This window comes from Rhinolophus ferrumequinum, chromosome 25, assembly GCF_004115265.2.
Source record: "Rhinolophus ferrumequinum isolate MPI-CBG mRhiFer1 chromosome 25, mRhiFer1_v1.p, whole genome shotgun sequence".
NCBI classification, from domain to species: domain Eukaryota; kingdom Metazoa; phylum Chordata; class Mammalia; order Chiroptera; family Rhinolophidae; genus Rhinolophus; species Rhinolophus ferrumequinum.
In genome coordinates, this window is record NC_046308.1 from 2,368,675 (window position 1) to 2,387,594 (window position 18,920).

Here is an 18,920-nt window from a genome sequence, read left to right on the forward strand (position 1 = left end):
CAAAGCTTTTAAATTCATTATGATGCAAGAAGTGCTTCGTACCCAGTGGATATAATTTAAACCAGTGTTTCTCGGTCAGGCTGAGTTTGCCCCCAGGAGACATTTGGCAAAGTCAACATTTTTGGTTGTCACAACTGGGGCGGGGGAGGGGGCACTAGTGGCATCTAGTCCTACACAGGACATGTCCCCAACAAAGAGTTATCTGGCCCAAAATGTCAGTAGTGTTGAGGTTGAGAACCCCTGATTTAAATCCTTGAGGAAGAAGCAATATTCTTTGCAGATGTCAGCCACAGTGCTGGTGACAAAGCGGCCTCGTTCGACCCAGCTGCTACCCCCCTCCTTAGCTTCTCTCTCCGTCTCTGGTCCAACACTTCTGCTCGTTCTGCCCCACCTCTACCAAGTAGATCAGGACTCGGTTTCAATGGACACGGATTTGGTCTGCCGAGCACCCCTTCCCTCCCTTCTTCTGGGAAGGGTTCTTCTCCTAACTCCCACCACGTGGATTGCATGGGGGCTTCAATACGTGTGTGGACTGTGCTGCCGTGGCCGCACGTGACTGGGCCCAAATTGGGCCAGTTCTAGTACCTTCCGCTTCCTACCGAAGGTGAGAGGTCCAAGGCAGAGGTGGAAAATCGGCTACACTGACGCCACAAGCCAGGCTGTCCGGCCCACAAAGCTTTTCACATATTCTGATTTTGTTGCCAAAACTCGAAAGGAGCCATTTCATATTTTATTTAAAATCTTACTTCTGGTTTACGTGAGTCGGTAAGATGTCAGTGTTCCCAACTGTAGGCATAACGGCTGTGCTTATCTCCTGGGCTACTGTGAAGACCACAATGTAATAAAGTAAACACGCTAATATATATAAATGGGTGTATCTGTCACACAGAAGGGCCTCTGAAACACTCTACACTCATTTGGGGGAAAATAGAGTGCTTAGATGCATTTAAAAAAATGCCTTCGCTTTTCTCAGGTATTACAAATGCAAAACTACTTACATGGGGTGCATTTGGGAGCTCCACGCCTGGTGTGGCTTGGCAGGCACACAGTTCCTTCACCCTGCGGACAGGAGTTTCAGACCAAGACAGCTGGTCTGTGTAGGGTGGCATGTGGTCACCTCAGAGAGCTCACATGCCCCCCAAAAGAAGGCACCTTGAGACAGAGAAGTTGCAGCACACTCCTTTGATGGGAAAGACAGACTTTTTCTAAGACAATAGAAACCCATGCAAGTAAGAATACAGACCAGATGCCTCTTTTCTCCAGAATAGCTCGGTCCAAGGCCATCGGGGGGCCTGGCAGGGAAGGTGAGGGGTGCGGCAGCCTGGAGCTGGGCGTCAGGGGTCAAGCGCCCAGGACAGCAGCCACTTGGATGGGGAGCTCGGGGCCTCACAGCCGCCGTGGGTGAGGAAGGCAGCCAGCAGAGGGGCTGGCACTGAGCGGATTGAGGAGGGGACTGGCCTGGCAGAGACATGAGAAGGGAGTCACCATACAGAGAGAGAGAGATCTAGGATGAGCCTTCCGCTGCTGGATCAGAAGTGAGGTATCAGTGTGGATTCATGGGGGAGGGGAGAGAGGGGGGAGAGGGGGAGAGGGACACGGACAGACATACAGACAGAGGGAGACAGAGAGAGAGAGGGGAGAGAAAGTGGAAGAGGGACAGAGACAAGGGAGAGGCAGACAGTGCGAGAGCTAACGTGTGCACGACTGTTCCCTGGCCTCGTCCCCTCAGAGCACCTGGAGCGGCCAAACGGAAACGAGCCCACCTAGAGCCTAGATTTTGGTTTCTAAACACCACCCCCGACTAAAAGGAACTGAGCTGATTCTAGGACTGGAGTGGGGGGATTATAAGATGAGCCTGGAAGATCTTACACCCGGAAAGGAAGGAAGAGCTTACAGACGCATGATGACATCTCAAAAGGACATAGAAGGACATAGAAGCCGAGAGAAAACAGCTCCCACACGGGCCAAATGTGGCATATTCTGAGCATCGCAACAAACAGAGACAGTAAAGCAATGCAAGCCACAGGGTACGAATGAAATCCATGGCCCATTCTGTTAATTCATTAAAAAACATATTGAAATTCTAACGAGGAACAGGATACTTAGGTTGTCTGTAAACATTTTTTCCCCACAAAATATTGATTGATTTCAATGCAAATAAGAACAACTTCACCGTAGAGGCTGGCACCATGAGCTGTGGTCAGGGCCCCAGGTGAGCGCCACTGATATCGTGACAAATCTAAATCATGCGTCACCTGATACACTGCAGTGGGAAGAACAGAGCGCCCCTCTGGGACATGCCCGCCAGAGGCGTATCGCTGGGACCTAATCACGCAGAAACATCAGACAAACCCAAACTGAGAGACGTGTCAACAAAGTCACTAGCCTGTAAGCTTCAAAAATGTCTAGGTCATGCAATTCCAGGGACGACTGAAGTGCAATAAAGAACCAAGACACGAAGGAGATTGTGGAGACAACAGGGGATACGGAATTAGGGAGTGAGGGTCGGGTAGTAACGTGGCCCGTTGAGCCCCGATTCAACGCGTTGCTGTTTTGTGAGAGCATGTCTGTTCTTAAGAAAACACAACGCAATCCTCAGGGCAGGTCGTATCTGTTCAGTGATTCTTAGACGGCCCAGGGGACAAGACTTCTGTGCACTCACTCTTGGAACCTCTCTATACGTTTGACCTCGTTTCAACAAAAACAACACACGTCCAACTAGGCTCCACTACGTGACTGAGTTTTATTTGTACATGTCAATGTCTGCAGGACACAAAGTCCCACTGAGATAGTTCCAGGGCTTTTCATGGGGGCTACTTAGAGACAGAGCTGTAAGTGATGCCGGGCGAAAAGGGATAAGGAACTGTGGCAGACGGCAAGGTTTCATTCTTTTTTATGGCTGAGTAGTATTCCATTGCACATGAGAAAGACAAACCCTGTATGATTCCACTATATATATGCATTCCAAAGAACAAAACAAACAGAAACAGACTCATAGACACAGAGAACAAATTGATGGCTGCCAGGTGGGAGGGGGATGGGGGCTGGGAGGAAAAGGAGAGAGGATTAAGAAGTACAAATTGGCAGTTATAGGAATAGTCATGAGGATGTCAAGTACAGCACAGGGAATATGGTCAATAATATTGTAGTAACTACGGGTGGTGTCAGGTGGGTACTAGATTTATGGGAAGGATAACCTCTTAAGGTATATAAATGTCTAACCACTATGCTGTACACCTGAGACTAATATAATATTGAATGTCAACTGTAATTGAAAAATCAAACAATTATTTTAAAAAAGAAAGAAAAAGAAACCCTGGGAAACAGGCGCCATCAGAAGAGGCAAGACGGGAAGGAAGTGTCACTGAGCCCAGTGACAGCGGGAGCCTTTGGCAGGGCCCCCAAATAGCAGTTGGACTCGTGGGGTCAGAAGCACAGACCGCAGGTGGGGCGTAAAGCCCCAGCCTCTCTCCTCTTGCCGTCCACTGGCCAACTCCTGATGGCGTCCCGCGGGCATGGGAACTGCTCTCTGCAGGGATCAGCCTTCCAGGGCCCAGAGTAGGAAGGAGAAGAATGCGGACTGTATCTGGAACATGGGCAAATGGGGCGGGGGAGCCAAGATACGTTAGCCCATTGGGCACTTTTCAATACCTATGGGAGACAAGTCCTCCCAGACCCATTGCACAGATCTGAAAACTGAGGCCCTGTGGGATCAAGGAGCGTGCCCACGTCTACACAAGGGAGCGGGATTTGACTCAGGCTGGTAGGAACACAAAGCTCTTGCCTCCCAAACATGACCTATCAGGTGAGGCAGAAACAAGCGCCTTCTGAACCCTGCCTTTGTCACCTTATGTGGTAACTTTTGTCTTCTCCACCTGTGATGCTCACGTACCTGAATTTGGAGATGTAGGAATATGTATTGGTTTTGTTTTATTTTCTGGCTCCAATCACTCACCCCAATTTTCCTCTGCACCCCACTGTCAGCCCTCACAAACTCCTCCCACAGCTCTTAGCCAGAATAATGAGAGTATTTTACAGGTCAGGTGGATTGATTCAGGAATGGGGCATGAACCAAAACAGAACCAATGAAACACAGTATGACTTTTACTGGGTTTCCTGGGTATTGGGTGAAGGATAGTCGCTTCAAGGGTGTGAGCCACCACGTGGAACCTAGAAATGACGCCAACACTGTAATAACAGGGAAAGAGGAAACAAACAAAAACCTGATGTCATAATTGAATGCCTGGATCAAGCCATACCTGATGATTCATTTCAGTAGGATTTCATCAGGCCCCAGCAGACATCTTGTACCCATTTGCAGTCACTTCCCATGATGTCACTATTTCACTGTGTTAAGAGAAAGTCCTAATCGTGGATGTTTTTCCACTGTTCACTGTGCAATTCTGGTCTCTGTTTTGATTCCTGCTGTGTGGCCATTTTGGGGAAATCATTATCTGCAAAGAAGGAGGCCCCCCTGTACCTCACTGGACAGGAAGAGGCAGAGGGTATAGAGAAGAATGGGCCACACAGAAATAAAGTCCGTGACTTGAAAATTTTGCTTCTGGCCAACACATTTGAGCATCTAATGACGGGTAATTCTCACCGCAGATCCAACAGGGACACTTTTCCGAAGTGCCTGGTGGAGAGAATGGATAATGACGGGTCCTATTCTCACTCAGGGACCATCACAAAATAGTGACCATCGAGAAGTACCCGGCACATGAAACTTCCCTCCCCATTTGTCTGAGTTATCAAGACCTAAGAGAGCAGCTCAGCGTGAAAGACGGACATAGGAGGATCCAAAGGCAGAGAATGAAGTCACTTACTCATTTGTTCAGTCATTCCTTCAACGCGTATCAAGCGTCCATGCGTGCCGGGCACTAGGGCTGACGAGCAGCACAGATACAAACAGTGAACAACGTGGGAAAAGACTTTCTGTTCTCATGGAGCCTAAATCCTAGGGGAGAGGAAGATGGACACACAAACAAGCCGACTCGATGAATTTTCAGGTGGCACCAAGTGCCAAGGAAAACAACAGCATAGGGAAGGGACATAGAGAAGACAGCAGATGGAGCTGCCATGAGAAGATGGCCTTCAAGCACACACCTGAGGAAGCCCAGGTGTCTAGAGGGTACCCCACATGGTGGGAGCTGCCCGGGGTGCTGGGGACCAGGACAGAGTGTGTGTGTGCAGGTGTGGGGGTGACGTGAGCTCAGAAGGGAGCCAGGGGTCAGAGTTCACAGGGCACCTTGTAGATCGTTGCGCAGACAGTCTACATAATGGACTGAATTTGACTGGAGTCTCCTGAGGGTTCTGACCTGAGGGCAACATGAGGTGAAACTGCGGGTGAAACAACAGTCGGGGGGGGGCCTCCCCACCCACCACGCAGTGGGGGTGCTGAGGATGGCGGCACTTGGTCTTCCTCTTGGGTTATTCAGGTAAGCCCTGTCTCTACAGGATTAGCGCTCATTGAACAAGAATGAGGGTACGAAACTCTTAGCAACATGTGTGGTTGGAGAGTTGGAGGTTAAGACATTTGTTGGGAAGAAACATCCCTCAGAGCAAGGCCACCTGGATCACTGGGGGTGGGTAGGCAGCTGATGTTCCCAGACTTCCTGCCCCTGCGAGTGGGAGGGGGGTCCCCAGAAGGCATCCTCCCAGCCAGAGCCACTGCTGAGAGGCACCTCCCAGCACCGAGGGGGGCTGGTGGGGGAGGGCCTCTGCGTAACAGACGAAAATGTTGAGTTTGAAGGCAAATGAGAAAAGTCTGCTCTCTTAGTCAATTCACTGCTTGCAATTAAAACAGAGAAAATAAAGAAAGTGGTGACCTGAGGCTATGTACTGACCCAAAAGATTTACATCTGAAGAGAAAAGCATATCACCAGTCAGGAAGCAGGAAAAACAGAGCTGGAGCAGAACAAACTCCCATAAACGGACACTTCCCCAGGATTCTTCATCCTCGTCAATGAGGACACCGGAGCCAGAAGCCTGTTAAGTTGTCTCCCAGGTCTGACACAGGCGAAGCTGAAGGCTTAGGACCCAACCCAGAGCCCCTTCTAGTCCTGGGGTGATTGCCTCACGAGGGACTGAAGGTCTCCTCGTCTGCAGGCAGGGTCAGTGAGAGAAGACGTTACTGCTGCAGTGCCCGGTCCATAGTGGGTACTGGAGGGATGTGTGATGGAGGGAGGGAGGGAGGGAGGAATGAATGAATGAATAAATGAATGAATAAATGCCAAAGCAAACACAACCCAAGAGAAGGCTGCCATAACTGGAGGTGTGCTGGGAGGTGGAGAAAGTCGTGATGTCCTCGTCTTAGCTGTTTCTGCATCCATCCAACTGGAGAAACGAGCCGACCTCCGCACGAGCTGCCCTGAGCACCTGTACACCTGTAAGGATCGGCCGTCCAGCCGGCCTGCGGTTTCCTGTTTTGTTCGCCTGGTTGGGTGCTAAGGGCCTTGCCTCCCTGGTGTCCACTCATTTGTGTTTGGGCGTCAGGCCTCCGCACTCCGGGTTCCAGCAGTTTGGGTGGAGACGACCTCGGTGAGTTCCAGGCCTAACCAATCAGGAGACTCCATCCCCTCCTGTCACAGCGACTGGCTCAGGGTGGGGTCGGGGATTCCAGGAAGCCTCATGAGATTCACTCCAGCATTTTCTGTAATCCTTTGGGAAGTCACTTCCTTTCTGTGTGTGTTGTGTGGACAGAACATAGACCTGGAGCTGCTGGAGACAATGGTGACACCCCAAAGTGCAGCGAATAAAGAGGAAAGCGGAGACCAGAGACGGGGAGAAAGCTTCTCCAGGGACAGTGACTGATCCTGGATCCAGCGGTGCCTGAAGTCCGCCTGGACTTCTCAGTTCCCTGACCGAACATTTATTCCACCCACCTTTTCCTTTTCCTTCTCTTTTTTAAAAAGGTTGCGGCTTTGATACCATTTGCTTGAGCTGGGTTTTTCTGCGTTCGCAATGAAAGGAGTGATAACTAATAAACTAAATGCCTTGATGCATATTCCAGGAGCATTTCCATAGGCAGGTGGAGACAGTTTTGTCTCAGAGCCTCGAATACAACCCCATTGTTTCCAGTGGAGACAAAACCAAGCTTCCAGTGTGACATCTGTTCGTGGTGTAAGGTTTTCAATTTTGGCTTAAAATCATCACAAAGTTGGAACAGCATAAGGAAAGCAGAACCAGCTTTCTGTTGTGTGTGTGTGTGTGTGTGTGTGTGTGTGTGTGTGTGTGTGTGTGTGTTGGGAGGGTGGGAGGTGATGGCCTCAAAGTCCCTTGTGTTCATTTTGAGACTAAGAGAATCCCTTTGTGCCACAAAGAGCTGCTAATGAAGCGGCAGGTGCCAAAGTGGGTGGTGTTATATCCACATTTCTGTAGCATCTGAGTCCACAGAGACAGTGTGGAAACACAGCAGACAGCAAACATTGTAATTACGGGGCCAGAGGGACCAACTGAGCAAGAAAGATGAAAAGAGTCAACTGCAGAGCTGGGTGAAAGAAACTAGCGTCGGGGAGACCTGGGAGCCGCTCTGGATGGTCCTGATGACTACAAACCCAGAGGGAGGAGAGGGGTTAAGAGAGTATCAAGAGTATTATAAAACTAAGCCAAATGGAATTAGGTCTAAGCTGTATTTAAGCGTGAAGTACATCAAGGGATATAAACTGCTGGCTCTCTCTTTAGGTTGATAATAAACGGAGACCTCATACTTGACCAGATTTTTCTAGCCTCTGATATTGTCGAATCCATTCTTCTCCTGTGTTCTACATTGTCGTCAGTTATTTTTAAAATATTGATGTGTGGTTTCTATTAGTTACATTCTGTGCTGCTGCTTCTCCGTGGCTTTGAGGATTATCCATACGAGAATAGCTATGATTTATTGAACTGTTACTATGTGCCAAACCGCACCGTGTGATGTGTTGAAAGGCACCCAAAAGGTAGGTCCACTCAGAACCTAGGAATGTGACCATGTAAGCTAAAGATCTGAGATGAGATCATCCTGAATTAGGGCAGGCCCCGAATCAATGACAAGTGTCCTTGGCAGACAGAAGGGGAAAGACACACAGAAAAAGCCACGTGAAGATGGAGGCAGATCAGAGGGAGGCAGCCCCCTCCACGGGATGCCAGGAGCGAAAGGGAAGCTGAAAGAAGCAGAGGAGGATTCTCCCCAAGAGTCTTGGGAGAGCGTGGCCCTGCCGGCATTGGAGTTTGGACTTCAAGCACCAGAACCACGAGAGAATAAAGTTCTGCTACACTGAGCTCCCCTGTCGGTGGGAACGTGTTACAGCAGCCTCAGGAAACTACCATGCCGTTCTCAGTGCCTCGTGCCCATTTTGCATTAAACATTCTCAACAAGCCTGCAATGTAGCTAGTATTACCTCCATTTTAGAGAATAAAAACTGAGGCTCAGAAGAGCCGCCCTTTACTCAAATTTTTGCTCCAGGCGCACTCGCTGTCCGAGATGGTGGGACGACATTTGTTGATTTTGCACCCAGCGCCCCTCCCACCTTCTTTTGTAACAGCTCTTCGGTTTTGTACTGGGAGGCGTGAAGACCCCATGCCCTTGCATACAAAACGGTGGCACTGTGGTACAGACCGTCTTACACTTTTCTAGACAGATAGGCCCTTGGCAACCTGTTCTCATCCCTGGCTACACCTTAGAATCACCTCAAAAGCTTGTGAAAATAAAAAAAGATCAACATTGCCTCTATGCCCACTTCCCCTCCACCATCACCAAAGATCCTGGTTCAATCACTTTAGGGGAGGACCCAGGGATTAGCACTTTGGGGGGCTTCCCGGAAGATTCTGAAGTTTAGCCAAGGCTTTGGGCTTCTTCCTTCTTGGAATCTAAAACAAAAGCCTAAAGACAAAAACAAATGAGATGGCTGGAACTTCTGTATCCCAACAGAGGCACAATTCTAAGTACAGGGGGCGTGAACTGGAACTGCAGGGACTCTTGAACAGGCAGGCACCTTCCGACCCTCAGGAAGCCTAGTCCTTTAGCCGACCTTCAGGGTCATGGGCTCGCAACCCTCATTCTGTAGGTGGCCCTGCTATGTTTCTTCTGCTAAAGCCAGAGGCTTCTGACCAATTCCACTAGGACCTGGTAGAACTGAAGCTCAAAGGAAAGCTTCTGCTTCCGTGAGAACGAGCCTTCCTAATTCACCAAGAAGTGACAGCTCCCATGCCGCGGCCATGAAAGGTACTGAGGGAGAAAGAAAAATGTCTTCCCCAGGGCAGACATGCTCTTCTAGAACAAGTGAGTTAGGATCCCAGACATTCGTAGGTGTGTGCTAACCCTCGTGACATACCGTGTCTCCCCGAAAGTAAGACCTCGCCAGACCAGCAGCTCTAATGCATCTTTTGGAGCAAAAATTAATATAAGACCTGGTCTTATTTTAACACAATATAAAACCAAGTCTAATATAATATAAAATAATATAAGACCAGGTCTAATATAATATATAATACCAGGTCTTATATTAATTTTTGCTCCAAAAGCCTCATTAGAGCTGATGGTCCGGCTAGGTCTTATTTTTGGGAAACACGGTACCACTAAGAGCACCTTAACCAGAAAAAAGAAATGCACCTACTGCACAAGACAAGGCATCAGTCACTCTGGGAAAAGTATCTAGAACCTTTGTCTTGGAGATTCTGCTAATTCAGACTCTGGTTCGGATGTATTTTACCTTGTTCTCTCCTTAAAGGCAGTAACTTTGAAATCCCTAATGTGTATAAACAGTTTTGTTCAGCTCAGCACACATGTAAGAGAAAAAAATAAAGTCCCACAGAGAAAACAGCTTCAAGGGTATCAGAAGTACCCACGCAGACACAAAGCCAAGCCAATTCAATGTAATTTTTATGCTTCTTCTAAGTATATACAAATAATCTCTAACTGAAAATTCTCTTAGCCATATCTCGGGTATAAGATGCATGCATTTGAAAAAGATTATACGTAAAGGAAAAATATATTGGGGATACACTGTTTTAACACAACATAGGAAATGTATCACACAATTTGAATGTAGGCTTTGGTTAATGAAAGATGTATTTTCTAAGCCTTAGGACAATGACTGAAATTTAAAGAGATTCAAATAAGGAGCCAATGTGGAGATAAAATGGAATCATCAAAATATATTTAACATAAAAGCAAGAAGAAGAAGGAGAAGAAGGAGGAGGAGGAGGAAGAAGAAGGAGAAAGAAGAAGAAGAAGAAGGAGAAGGAGAAGGAGAAGGAGAAGGAGAAGGAGAAGAAGGAGAAGAAGGAGAAGAAGGAGAAGAAGGAGAAGAAGGAGAAGAAAGAGGAAAGAACAGATGGACCATAAGGAAACAAGTGGGATGGTAGATTTTAATACAAACATATCAATAATTATATTAAATATAAGTGGTCTAAACACAGTGATTAAAAGACAGAGATTATCAGATTGGCTAAATAGGCAAAACCCAATTATGTGCTACCTATAAACAACTGACATTAAATATAAAGACACAGATTGGTTAGAAACGAAAAGACAGGAAAGATATACAATGCAAACACTAATCAAAAGAAAACTGAATATCAGATGAAATAGACCTCAGAACAAGGAATATTCCCAGAAACAAAGAGGGATATTACCTAATGATGAAGGAGTTAAGACATAACAATCCTACATGTGTGTGAACCTAAAACAGTGTTTCAAAATACATGAAGGAAAGCTGACAGAACTAAAAATGAAAAGTAGACAAACCCACAATGTCGTTGGAGATTTCAACACTACTTTCAGTAACTGACAGAACAAAACGATAAAAAATCAGCAGGAATTTAAAGTACCTGAATATCACTCTAGGCATCTGGAGAATCCCTGTGACCTTAGGTTAGGCAAAGATCTCTTAGATGTAACACCAAAGTATAATTACGAAGAAAAAAAATAATATATTACACTTCATTAAAATTTAAAACCTTTGCTCTTCCAAAGACACATAGTGGGAGAAAACACCTGTCAACACAAATTTGATAAAGAACTTGCAGCCATAATGTATAAAGTACCCTCAAAGACCAACAATAGGAAAATGACAACCAATACAAAATGGGCAGAGATTTGAAAAAGACATTTCACTGACAAAGATATAAGATGGCATGTAAGCACGAGAAAGAATTCCCATCATCATTAGGCATGAGTGTGAGAATTAAAACCTCAAAGAAATGCCACTATCACTTGTTAGAACGGCTAAAGAAAATCAAACAAAACAATATGGATAACATAAAGTGGTGCTAAAGACACAGAAAAAATGGAACGCTATACATTACTGGTGGGAATGTAAAAGGTTCCTAGGTTTGAAAAGTTTGCAGTTTCTGATAAAGTTATATGTGCAGTTACCATACCCCCCGAGCAGTCCCAATTCTAGGTACTGACTCCAAAGAAATGAAAACCTCGGTTCACACTAAAACCTGTTTGTGAATACGTACAGTGACTCTTTTCATAACCACCAGAAAGTGGAAGTAACACAAACCTCCTTCAACTAGGAGATGAAAACACCAAGGGTGGTGCATCCATTCAACGGAATATTCTGCAGCATTAAAAAGGAACAGATCACGGATCTCTAGGCAAACAGCGAACCCACTGTGCTGAGTGAAAGAGAGCAGATTCAAAAGCTGCAAACTGCGCGATCCCATTTTTATGGAATTATGAAAAAGGCAAAACTACGAGGACAGAACAAAGCAATGGTGGCCAGGGCCTGGGGAAGAGAAAGGTGGCGGCTGTACGGGGGGTAAAGGGAGTGAAGGACCTGCTTTATACCTTAACTGTGGTGATGTTTACATAACTGTGCATGTGTCAACACCTACAGCTCTATATTCAAAAGGGTGGATTTGACTGTAGGCAAAGTATACCTTAATAAAACTGATTTTTAAACAAAGTGGGTCGCTGTAAAAATCGTCCATCAATCAGACTTTCCATTTATGCCATTAATTCAGTAAGAATCCCTTTCACTCCAATTACTGTACCAAAGACTCGTTTTTATTAGCCTTGCTTCTCATGACTATGGATGTGTAGGAACTATCTAAGACTTCCGAAGGCTCTGCTTTAACCTCTGCTCAAGGAAGTGCTAACGACGCATATAATTGAGACTTCTGAGTTTTCTGCTGCCTGCCTCTGCCACCCTTGTGATGAAGCTCGGAGTGAGGGGAAGGAACAAGGCTGCGGGAGCAAACTCAACAGCTGGGGGGGGGAGGGTGCAGGCAGGTAAGGGGGGGTGAGGGGGACCCGCATCCGGGGCTGGCAGAGCAGCCGCATGCTTAAGGGAAGTTGTCACTCCTGATTTTCATATGTGAAGTCTCCCAATTGGGGGAGCCTATTCATTAAAAAAAAAGAAAGAAAAAAACCCCACTAAAACAGTACTTATCTACAGGTCCTGCAGTTTGCAAGCACGAGTCGTAAAGGAGAGGGGGACCCGCCAGAGTGTGGTGGTTTAACACCATGGCTTCCAAGAAGCTGGAATCACCCCGAAGACGCTTCCAGATGGCAGGGAGTCTCAGCTTGAGCGACAGGAAGGGGAGGGTGGAAGGAAGACGCAGGCATGTGCCAAGTGTATGACTGTGCGTGTCATAAGCTGAGGGAGGACGAGATGTGACCGTCATCCTCTGGTGGCAGCATCCCCGTGGGGAGCTGAGAAGCACCTCTCCACCCGGAGGACCCCTCCTCGTCATGAAACCTGTGGCAGGCCCCAGACCGCTTATCAGAAATTCACAATCCCCAAAGCTCTGACAATGCACAGGTTCCCTTGTTTGTTTTTAATTCATTGGGTCAGTGCCAATCTACAGAGAAATGAAGCTATTTGGGGTCTTCATCCTCTTCTATGTGATTTATCCTCTTGCATGTTTCCTGCAAAATCACCAACGTGTACAATTAAAGGCTGTCACTCCAGACCAGCTAGGGGGTGTTGTACAATGTACGCATGTGACCACATGCCTCTGTCTGTCTGTGTGTCTAATCTACCTGCCTACCCACCTACCTTGCCGTCCAAAGATCTCAACGATTCTGAATCTGGAAACACACCTGGCCCCACAGATTTCAGAAGAGAGATCATGGTCCTGAGTGACCTTCGGAGACGTCGCCTGCGGGGCTAACAACCTAACAACATTACACGTCTGATGGTATCTCAGCCCACCACCACTTTATCTGGGGCCAATTCCTGAACCTCTCTCTCAAGGACACTTCACCCCACCTACCTCAGGGCATCTCAACTCTCAGACAGACTGCCTTCTTTCACTGTGGGGACAGAGTCCCAGAGAGCGGTTTCCAGGCTCTGGACCTCACGTGGAAAGGTGCTGGCTCTGATAGTAGATGGCCGTCAGCTGTGACCAGTTAGCCATTGGCCACCGATATAACTGCCGTGGCTGAGCTAGCAAGCGCGGATTACAGCTAGCAAGTGGGGTTGGTGGGTTGGTTGGCAGAGAAGCAGATGGCAGATTGCGGATCGTGTGGCTCCTGCTTCCTGTGTTTCCTACCCAGCCGCCAGGGAGACTATAGCGGTATGACGCCCCTATCTATGGCTCCGTGGGTGTTCCTTTTGGCCTCACCATATCCTGTGTTCTTATGCGAGGAGCAGGACCAGAGACCCCGCATGACAAATGTCCTGGCCTCTGTATGGAACCTTCCAAGATGACTCTTCCAAATCCTGCAAATTGCAGAGCCACTAAACCCACAGTTGAAAATAAACATATAATTGGTATTAAAAATTGATCAATGGTTTCAAGGATTCCAGAAACTAGCACTTAAATCCTTGCGCAGGAACAGTCAGAAATGACTTTTTTTTTTTTTTTTTTTTTTTTTTTTTTTTTGCCTAAAAGACAGCACAAATTTAAACAAGGGTCAGAGAGCTTTCCTTTTTATAAGACATTTTATGGGGCAAACATTTTCTTTGTGGAGGAATCAAAGGGGAACTACGGTTTTTGGTCAGGAGAAACAAAATGAAAAATACTTTGCCCAGGATGGGCTGCAGACTTATTGGTCCCCAAGCCACGTGGTGAAGCAAAAGCAAGGAGAGAAAACCCCACCCCTTGGAGGCTGCACTAAGCCAGCGGGAGGGGTGGGGCATCATCTCAGACGCCCCCACCCCTTGCTGTGCACACAGCATCGTCCAAACAAAATTCCCAGCTTCCCCTTCCCACCCAAGAGCTGCCTTACTCCTACGTGGGCATTTGCAACAGACACTACTCGCAATCAAACAAAAACCCATCAAGTGGAAAATGAAAGGAATGTGAGTTTTAATTTTAAAAAGTCCAAAACTGACCTGAAAAAGCGCATTTAGCATTCGGAGTTCTCACCTGGTCGGGTCCTCTCGTGGAGGCCGGCAGAAAGCCTCAGGGGCTCGCACCCATTGCTGAAGTAAAACGGCCACACCTGCTTGTGGAAGAGCTTTCCACCCACTAAGTCACACTGTCATCAAACAATCGCTGTGGAGTATTTGGGGAAGGGATTTTTTTTTTTTGAATGGCCATTTTATATTTGGGGAAACTGAGTGCCAGAAAGGATAGAACCCAGAGCTAATAGCAGGCACCACATTTTGGATTTGTTTGCCCTTTCAGATAGAACAGAAAAGGGCTCCCCATCCCTCGGAAGGCGCGCGTGGGTGCGCGCGCACACACACACACACGCACACACATGCCTGTTCACCTGGAGCTCTGGGGAGAAAGGGACACTAAGCAATTTCGTCCAGCTGGTGTGTCTGAGAACCTGCAGCCCCAAGGCAGGTGGATTTCTCTGGAATTTCAGACGGTGTGCAATGACTTTTGGAAAGCAACGCTACTTTTGAACGTCATGGGGCAACTTGACTCTCCCAGCGCATTTCCAGCCCAGCTCGCAGAGCTTTGGGCGGGAGACGCCGCGAGGCTCACCAGCCGGGACGCGGCTGGTGGGCTCCGTGCCCGGGGCGCAGGAGACACACCTGGCTTTACCCCCGAGGAACCCGCGACCCTCGGGGCGCCGGCAGCAGAAGGCGGCGCTCTCCCGGGTGTCCGCGCGGACCCGCCCGGGACCGCGCTCAGCCGCTGTGCGCGTCGCCCCCGCGCGGGCGGGAAGAGCGAGAGGCGCGGGCTCCTCCGGGCTCCCAGGCTCCCACCACCTCGCCCCGCCGCTCCCGCCGCCGGTCCCGGGGCCACCCGGCCCGCACATAAAATAACAACCGTCAGAACAGCGGCAGCGGCGGCCTTCGGTGAGCTCCTCGGGCGCCGCGCGTTCGCGAAACGAAATTCTCCCAACCCGAGGCGCGGCCGCACTCCCATTACAGAGGTGAGGAGACTGAGGGGCACGGCCGCCGGGACCCCTGCGGGGAAGCCCGGCCAGGGTCCCACATGCGCCCTCCCGCACTCTCAAATTCGGGGTGCCGGAGGGGTCCCCGTCCTGCCGAGCTGAGGGCCCCGCGAGCTGTGCGTCGAGCGCGCTTCCCTCCGTGGGCCGAGGTCGGTTCCCGGGCCCCCAGGGCTGGGGAGGAGGCGGGCGGGGAGAAAAAGGGCCAAGAAGCCAGGCCCCCGCGGCTGGGCCCCCAGCTCCATAGTGGGACTGCGCTGGAATCAGTCCTCACGGAACTCGGGGTGGGAACAAACATGCAGGGTCCCTCAGCCACGCCCCCCCCACCCCCGGTAAGCTCCCGAATCCGGGGATAGCGGACAGGCCAGATTTGCCCCCAAACCGTGTCCGCGGCGCCCCGCTGGGAAAGGGGCCGCCCCGCGCCCGCCACAGGCGCTCCTGGTGGGACCAGCGCCCTGGCCAAGGTCCCCACGACACCCCCGCCTTTCGGTTCCCCCTGCCCGGGCTCCTGGGAGCGACTCCCGCCCCGGCCTTACCTTTGCCCAGCAGCGCGCCCAGTACCAGGCTCAGCGCCCCGCACAGCGGCGCCACCGGCCGGGGGGCCGCGCCCTCGGAGCGCATCCTGCGTCTGGCAGCTCAGGCTGTCCGCCGGCCGCCCGGGGCGCAGCGCCGGCCCGCGGCCCTCGCCGGCTGTCCCATGCCCCGGGGCGACCCCCGGCAGCGAGTCGGCCGGAGCGGCGCGGCTCGAGTGGTAGCGCCCCGCCCTGCCGGCTGCTCGCCGCGGCGGCTCCGGATCCCGCGGCAGCGCGCGCTCTGGCCGGGACAACTTTTCTCCAGCCGCCGCTGCAGCTGCGGCCGCCCCGCCCCCAGGCCCTCCCCCATTCGGCCCCGCCCCCAGCAGGCCCCGCCCTCAGCCCCGCCCCGGGCCGGAGACCAATTGAGGCGGCCGAGGAGAAAGTGCGCGCGCCCCCCGGGCGCCGAGCGGGCAGTAGAAGGGTCCCTCCCCAGCTGGGGGAGGCGAGGGCCGCGGCTGCACCCCGGGGCCGCCGCCTCCATTTGCAGCCTCCATCCTCTGCGCCCTGCGGCTCGCATCCCCGAGAGTTCTGCGCAGGTACCCAAGATGGAGCTGGACCCTTCCCCTCCCGCCCCCCGGCGGTCGCTGCAGCGCGAGTGGGGCCGGGGCACTCCCCGCACTCAACTTCAGGTCCCCCGATTTTTTTTGCCTGGCGAGCTGGGGACATCTGGAATTAGAAGCCCCGTGCAGCGGAGGCGGCAAGCTCTCCTGGGTAGACAATTCAGGGGGAAACAGCAACGCGCAGTCCAAAGCGGGACACGGATTTACCGAGAGGCACGTGCACATCTGTGCACACGTGTGTGAGAGGAGCAAAGGCAGCAGCGGCCTCTCTGAGGAGGGGACCGGGACGCCGGCGTGAAAGGAAGGTTCCTTTTTCACTGCCCTTTCATATTGTTGGATGTCCCCCCCCCCCATGTGTTTTTATTAACTCTCCGAACGGGGTGTGCCCCCTCCCCAGCCAGACTTGCCCCTGCAATAGCAATTGCTCTGCAGATTCGGACGAGGCAGGTCTGCTCTGGCCGCCACTCTTGGCGCCCCACGTCGTTCGTCTTTTCTCTGGTGATGCCAGCACGGCCCTCCCTCCTCTCAGGGATGCCAGCTGCCTACCTGCGCGGTGACTGACGCTGGGGCCTCTTGGGCCACGTGGGGCTCTGAGCAATCCCAGGCGGCACCCCTACTCACTCTGGGAGTGAAAGGTGATCCGTTTGAGACCGGAAGCTTCGCCCAGGAAGCCCAGCCCTCCCCCAGACGCTCACTTCCCCAAGCCCGGGCAGGCAGCCCTGCCTGTGGGTCTCCTCTGTGTGGGGCACAGGGCTCAGTGGCCCAGCCCTCAGCAGGCTCAGTCCAACCTCAGAAAAGGAGCCCAACTGTGTCATGTGTCACCATCATTCCCGTCACTAGAGCCAGGAATGAATTTCAAATAAAAGGGAAAAATGCATATATCCTTGATTGAATGAGAAGAAACAAAACCGTGAAAGAATTTGAACGACTGAAAATCCATTTCTTATGCCCCAACTCAGTTAAGGGGGAGCTTGGCGGGGGTGGGGGGGGAAGCAAAGGCTCTGAAGTTACCCCCAGCAGGAAGCCCTTCTCCCTGCTGGGTGGGGCTGGGATTCTGGGCCAGTTGAGAGAAATCTCTCTCCCTGCTTTTCTCATCCACTGGGCTTGTCTGATGTGGGGACAAGCAGCTGGGAACACCAGCCAGTCCCCAGGGGGAGGGACAGGACAGAGTAGTGGAGACTTCATTTTTCAAGTGGATTATGCAGACAGTTGCCCAATTCTTCAGTTCATTCAGCTAGTGTAGACACAGACTTGGAAAGCAGTTATCAAGCAGACCCAAGCTCCTAAAACTGAAGGCACATTCCTGTCTCATTTTTATTTGTTGGCCTGAAAGTCACTGGAGAATAAATATTTTTCATTTAAGTGTTTCTAACCTCAGAAATACAACATAGCGATTAATCCCGACTGGGAAGGGTGGGGGGATCTGCTTTCTCCTCTCCCCCTCCCTCCCGTCAGAGGAAAGGAACAAAAATGCCCCCAATTACGCCCTCCACTTGCCCGCTGTCCTCTGTAGGTTCACAGTTTGCTCTCCCCCCAAATCGTTTCTTTCCTCTTGGCACAGAATATTGCCCTCTCTACTGCAAAGCCAAAGGCAGGTCCTTCCTGGGCCACAAGTCTCCATGGTTCCAAACAGGGAACCAAACAGGGAAACTGAACGAACCATGGCAAATACGTAGCAATTCAAAACAAGGGGCACAAAGTAGAAGAGCATGCAGTGAGTAAACGCCCTTCACGGTACCGGAAGGATCTGCTGTCCTCGGTGTTGCCAGTCTCACACGTCCCTTGAGACTGTGAAGTCCCAGGCATTGCCAATCAGGACCTCCATCCTGTTCCTTCCATAATGAACAAAAGGAGACCCAGGGAATGGGGGCTTCTCTTCTGCAAATTTCATGCAGGATCCCATTTAATCTATCGCGTGGTCTTCCAAAAATCAAACAAATTTGCACACAAAAGCCGAACAAATAAATAGATGATGTGGTCAATTTATCTTTTTAAGGAAAACCCATAAAAATAGAGGTGTGAACTTAGAGGTTCATGGGCTAACAGTTTCCTGTATTTATTTTTTTTAAGGCGTGTATTATTTAACTCTCTAATCATTAATTCCTAAACTTAAATTATTTCCAGATGCTTTTCTGAATTTCATAACGAACATCAGAGACCACTAATCTCCTCAAAGGCTCTTGCAAAACTCCCCATGGCTGTGATTTACAGGAGAGAAGGGTTATTGAAAAAAGGCGACCCACTGCTTCTTCATGTGCCTGGGGCTCCCGAGTCAAAGAGGCAACCTCAGATTTCTTTTTGTCCCTGCTTAAATCCCTAATTCTTAATATTGCGTAAAAGGAGGGATGCGACTTGTGAATTTTAGCTCAGGAACTTCTCACCTGGCCTGCTTCTAGACAGGGGACCTATAGGTATGCATTACTAAGGATGGAAAAAACGAGAGCTATGTGTTGGCCTCATAAGGCAGCTATGGTCACGTTGCAGATCTAATGTCAGGAC

The 18,920-nt window shown here is 50.2% G+C and overlaps 1 protein-coding gene across 1 annotated transcript in view; it reads right to left on the reverse strand.

The window, feature by feature from the left end:
* TMEM132C (transmembrane protein 132C) overlaps window positions 1-15,950 on the reverse strand; it is a 266,881-nt gene extending 250,931 nt beyond the window's left edge. The window contains exon 1 of the mRNA XM_033097254.1: window positions 15,823-15,950. Within this exon, the coding sequence (XP_032953145.1) occupies window positions 15,823-15,907 (85 nt within the window). The 5' untranslated portion in view covers window positions 15,908-15,950. The remainder of the gene's footprint in view (window positions 1-15,822) is intronic.
* Between the last annotated feature and the right edge of the window lie 2,970 nt (window positions 15,951-18,920).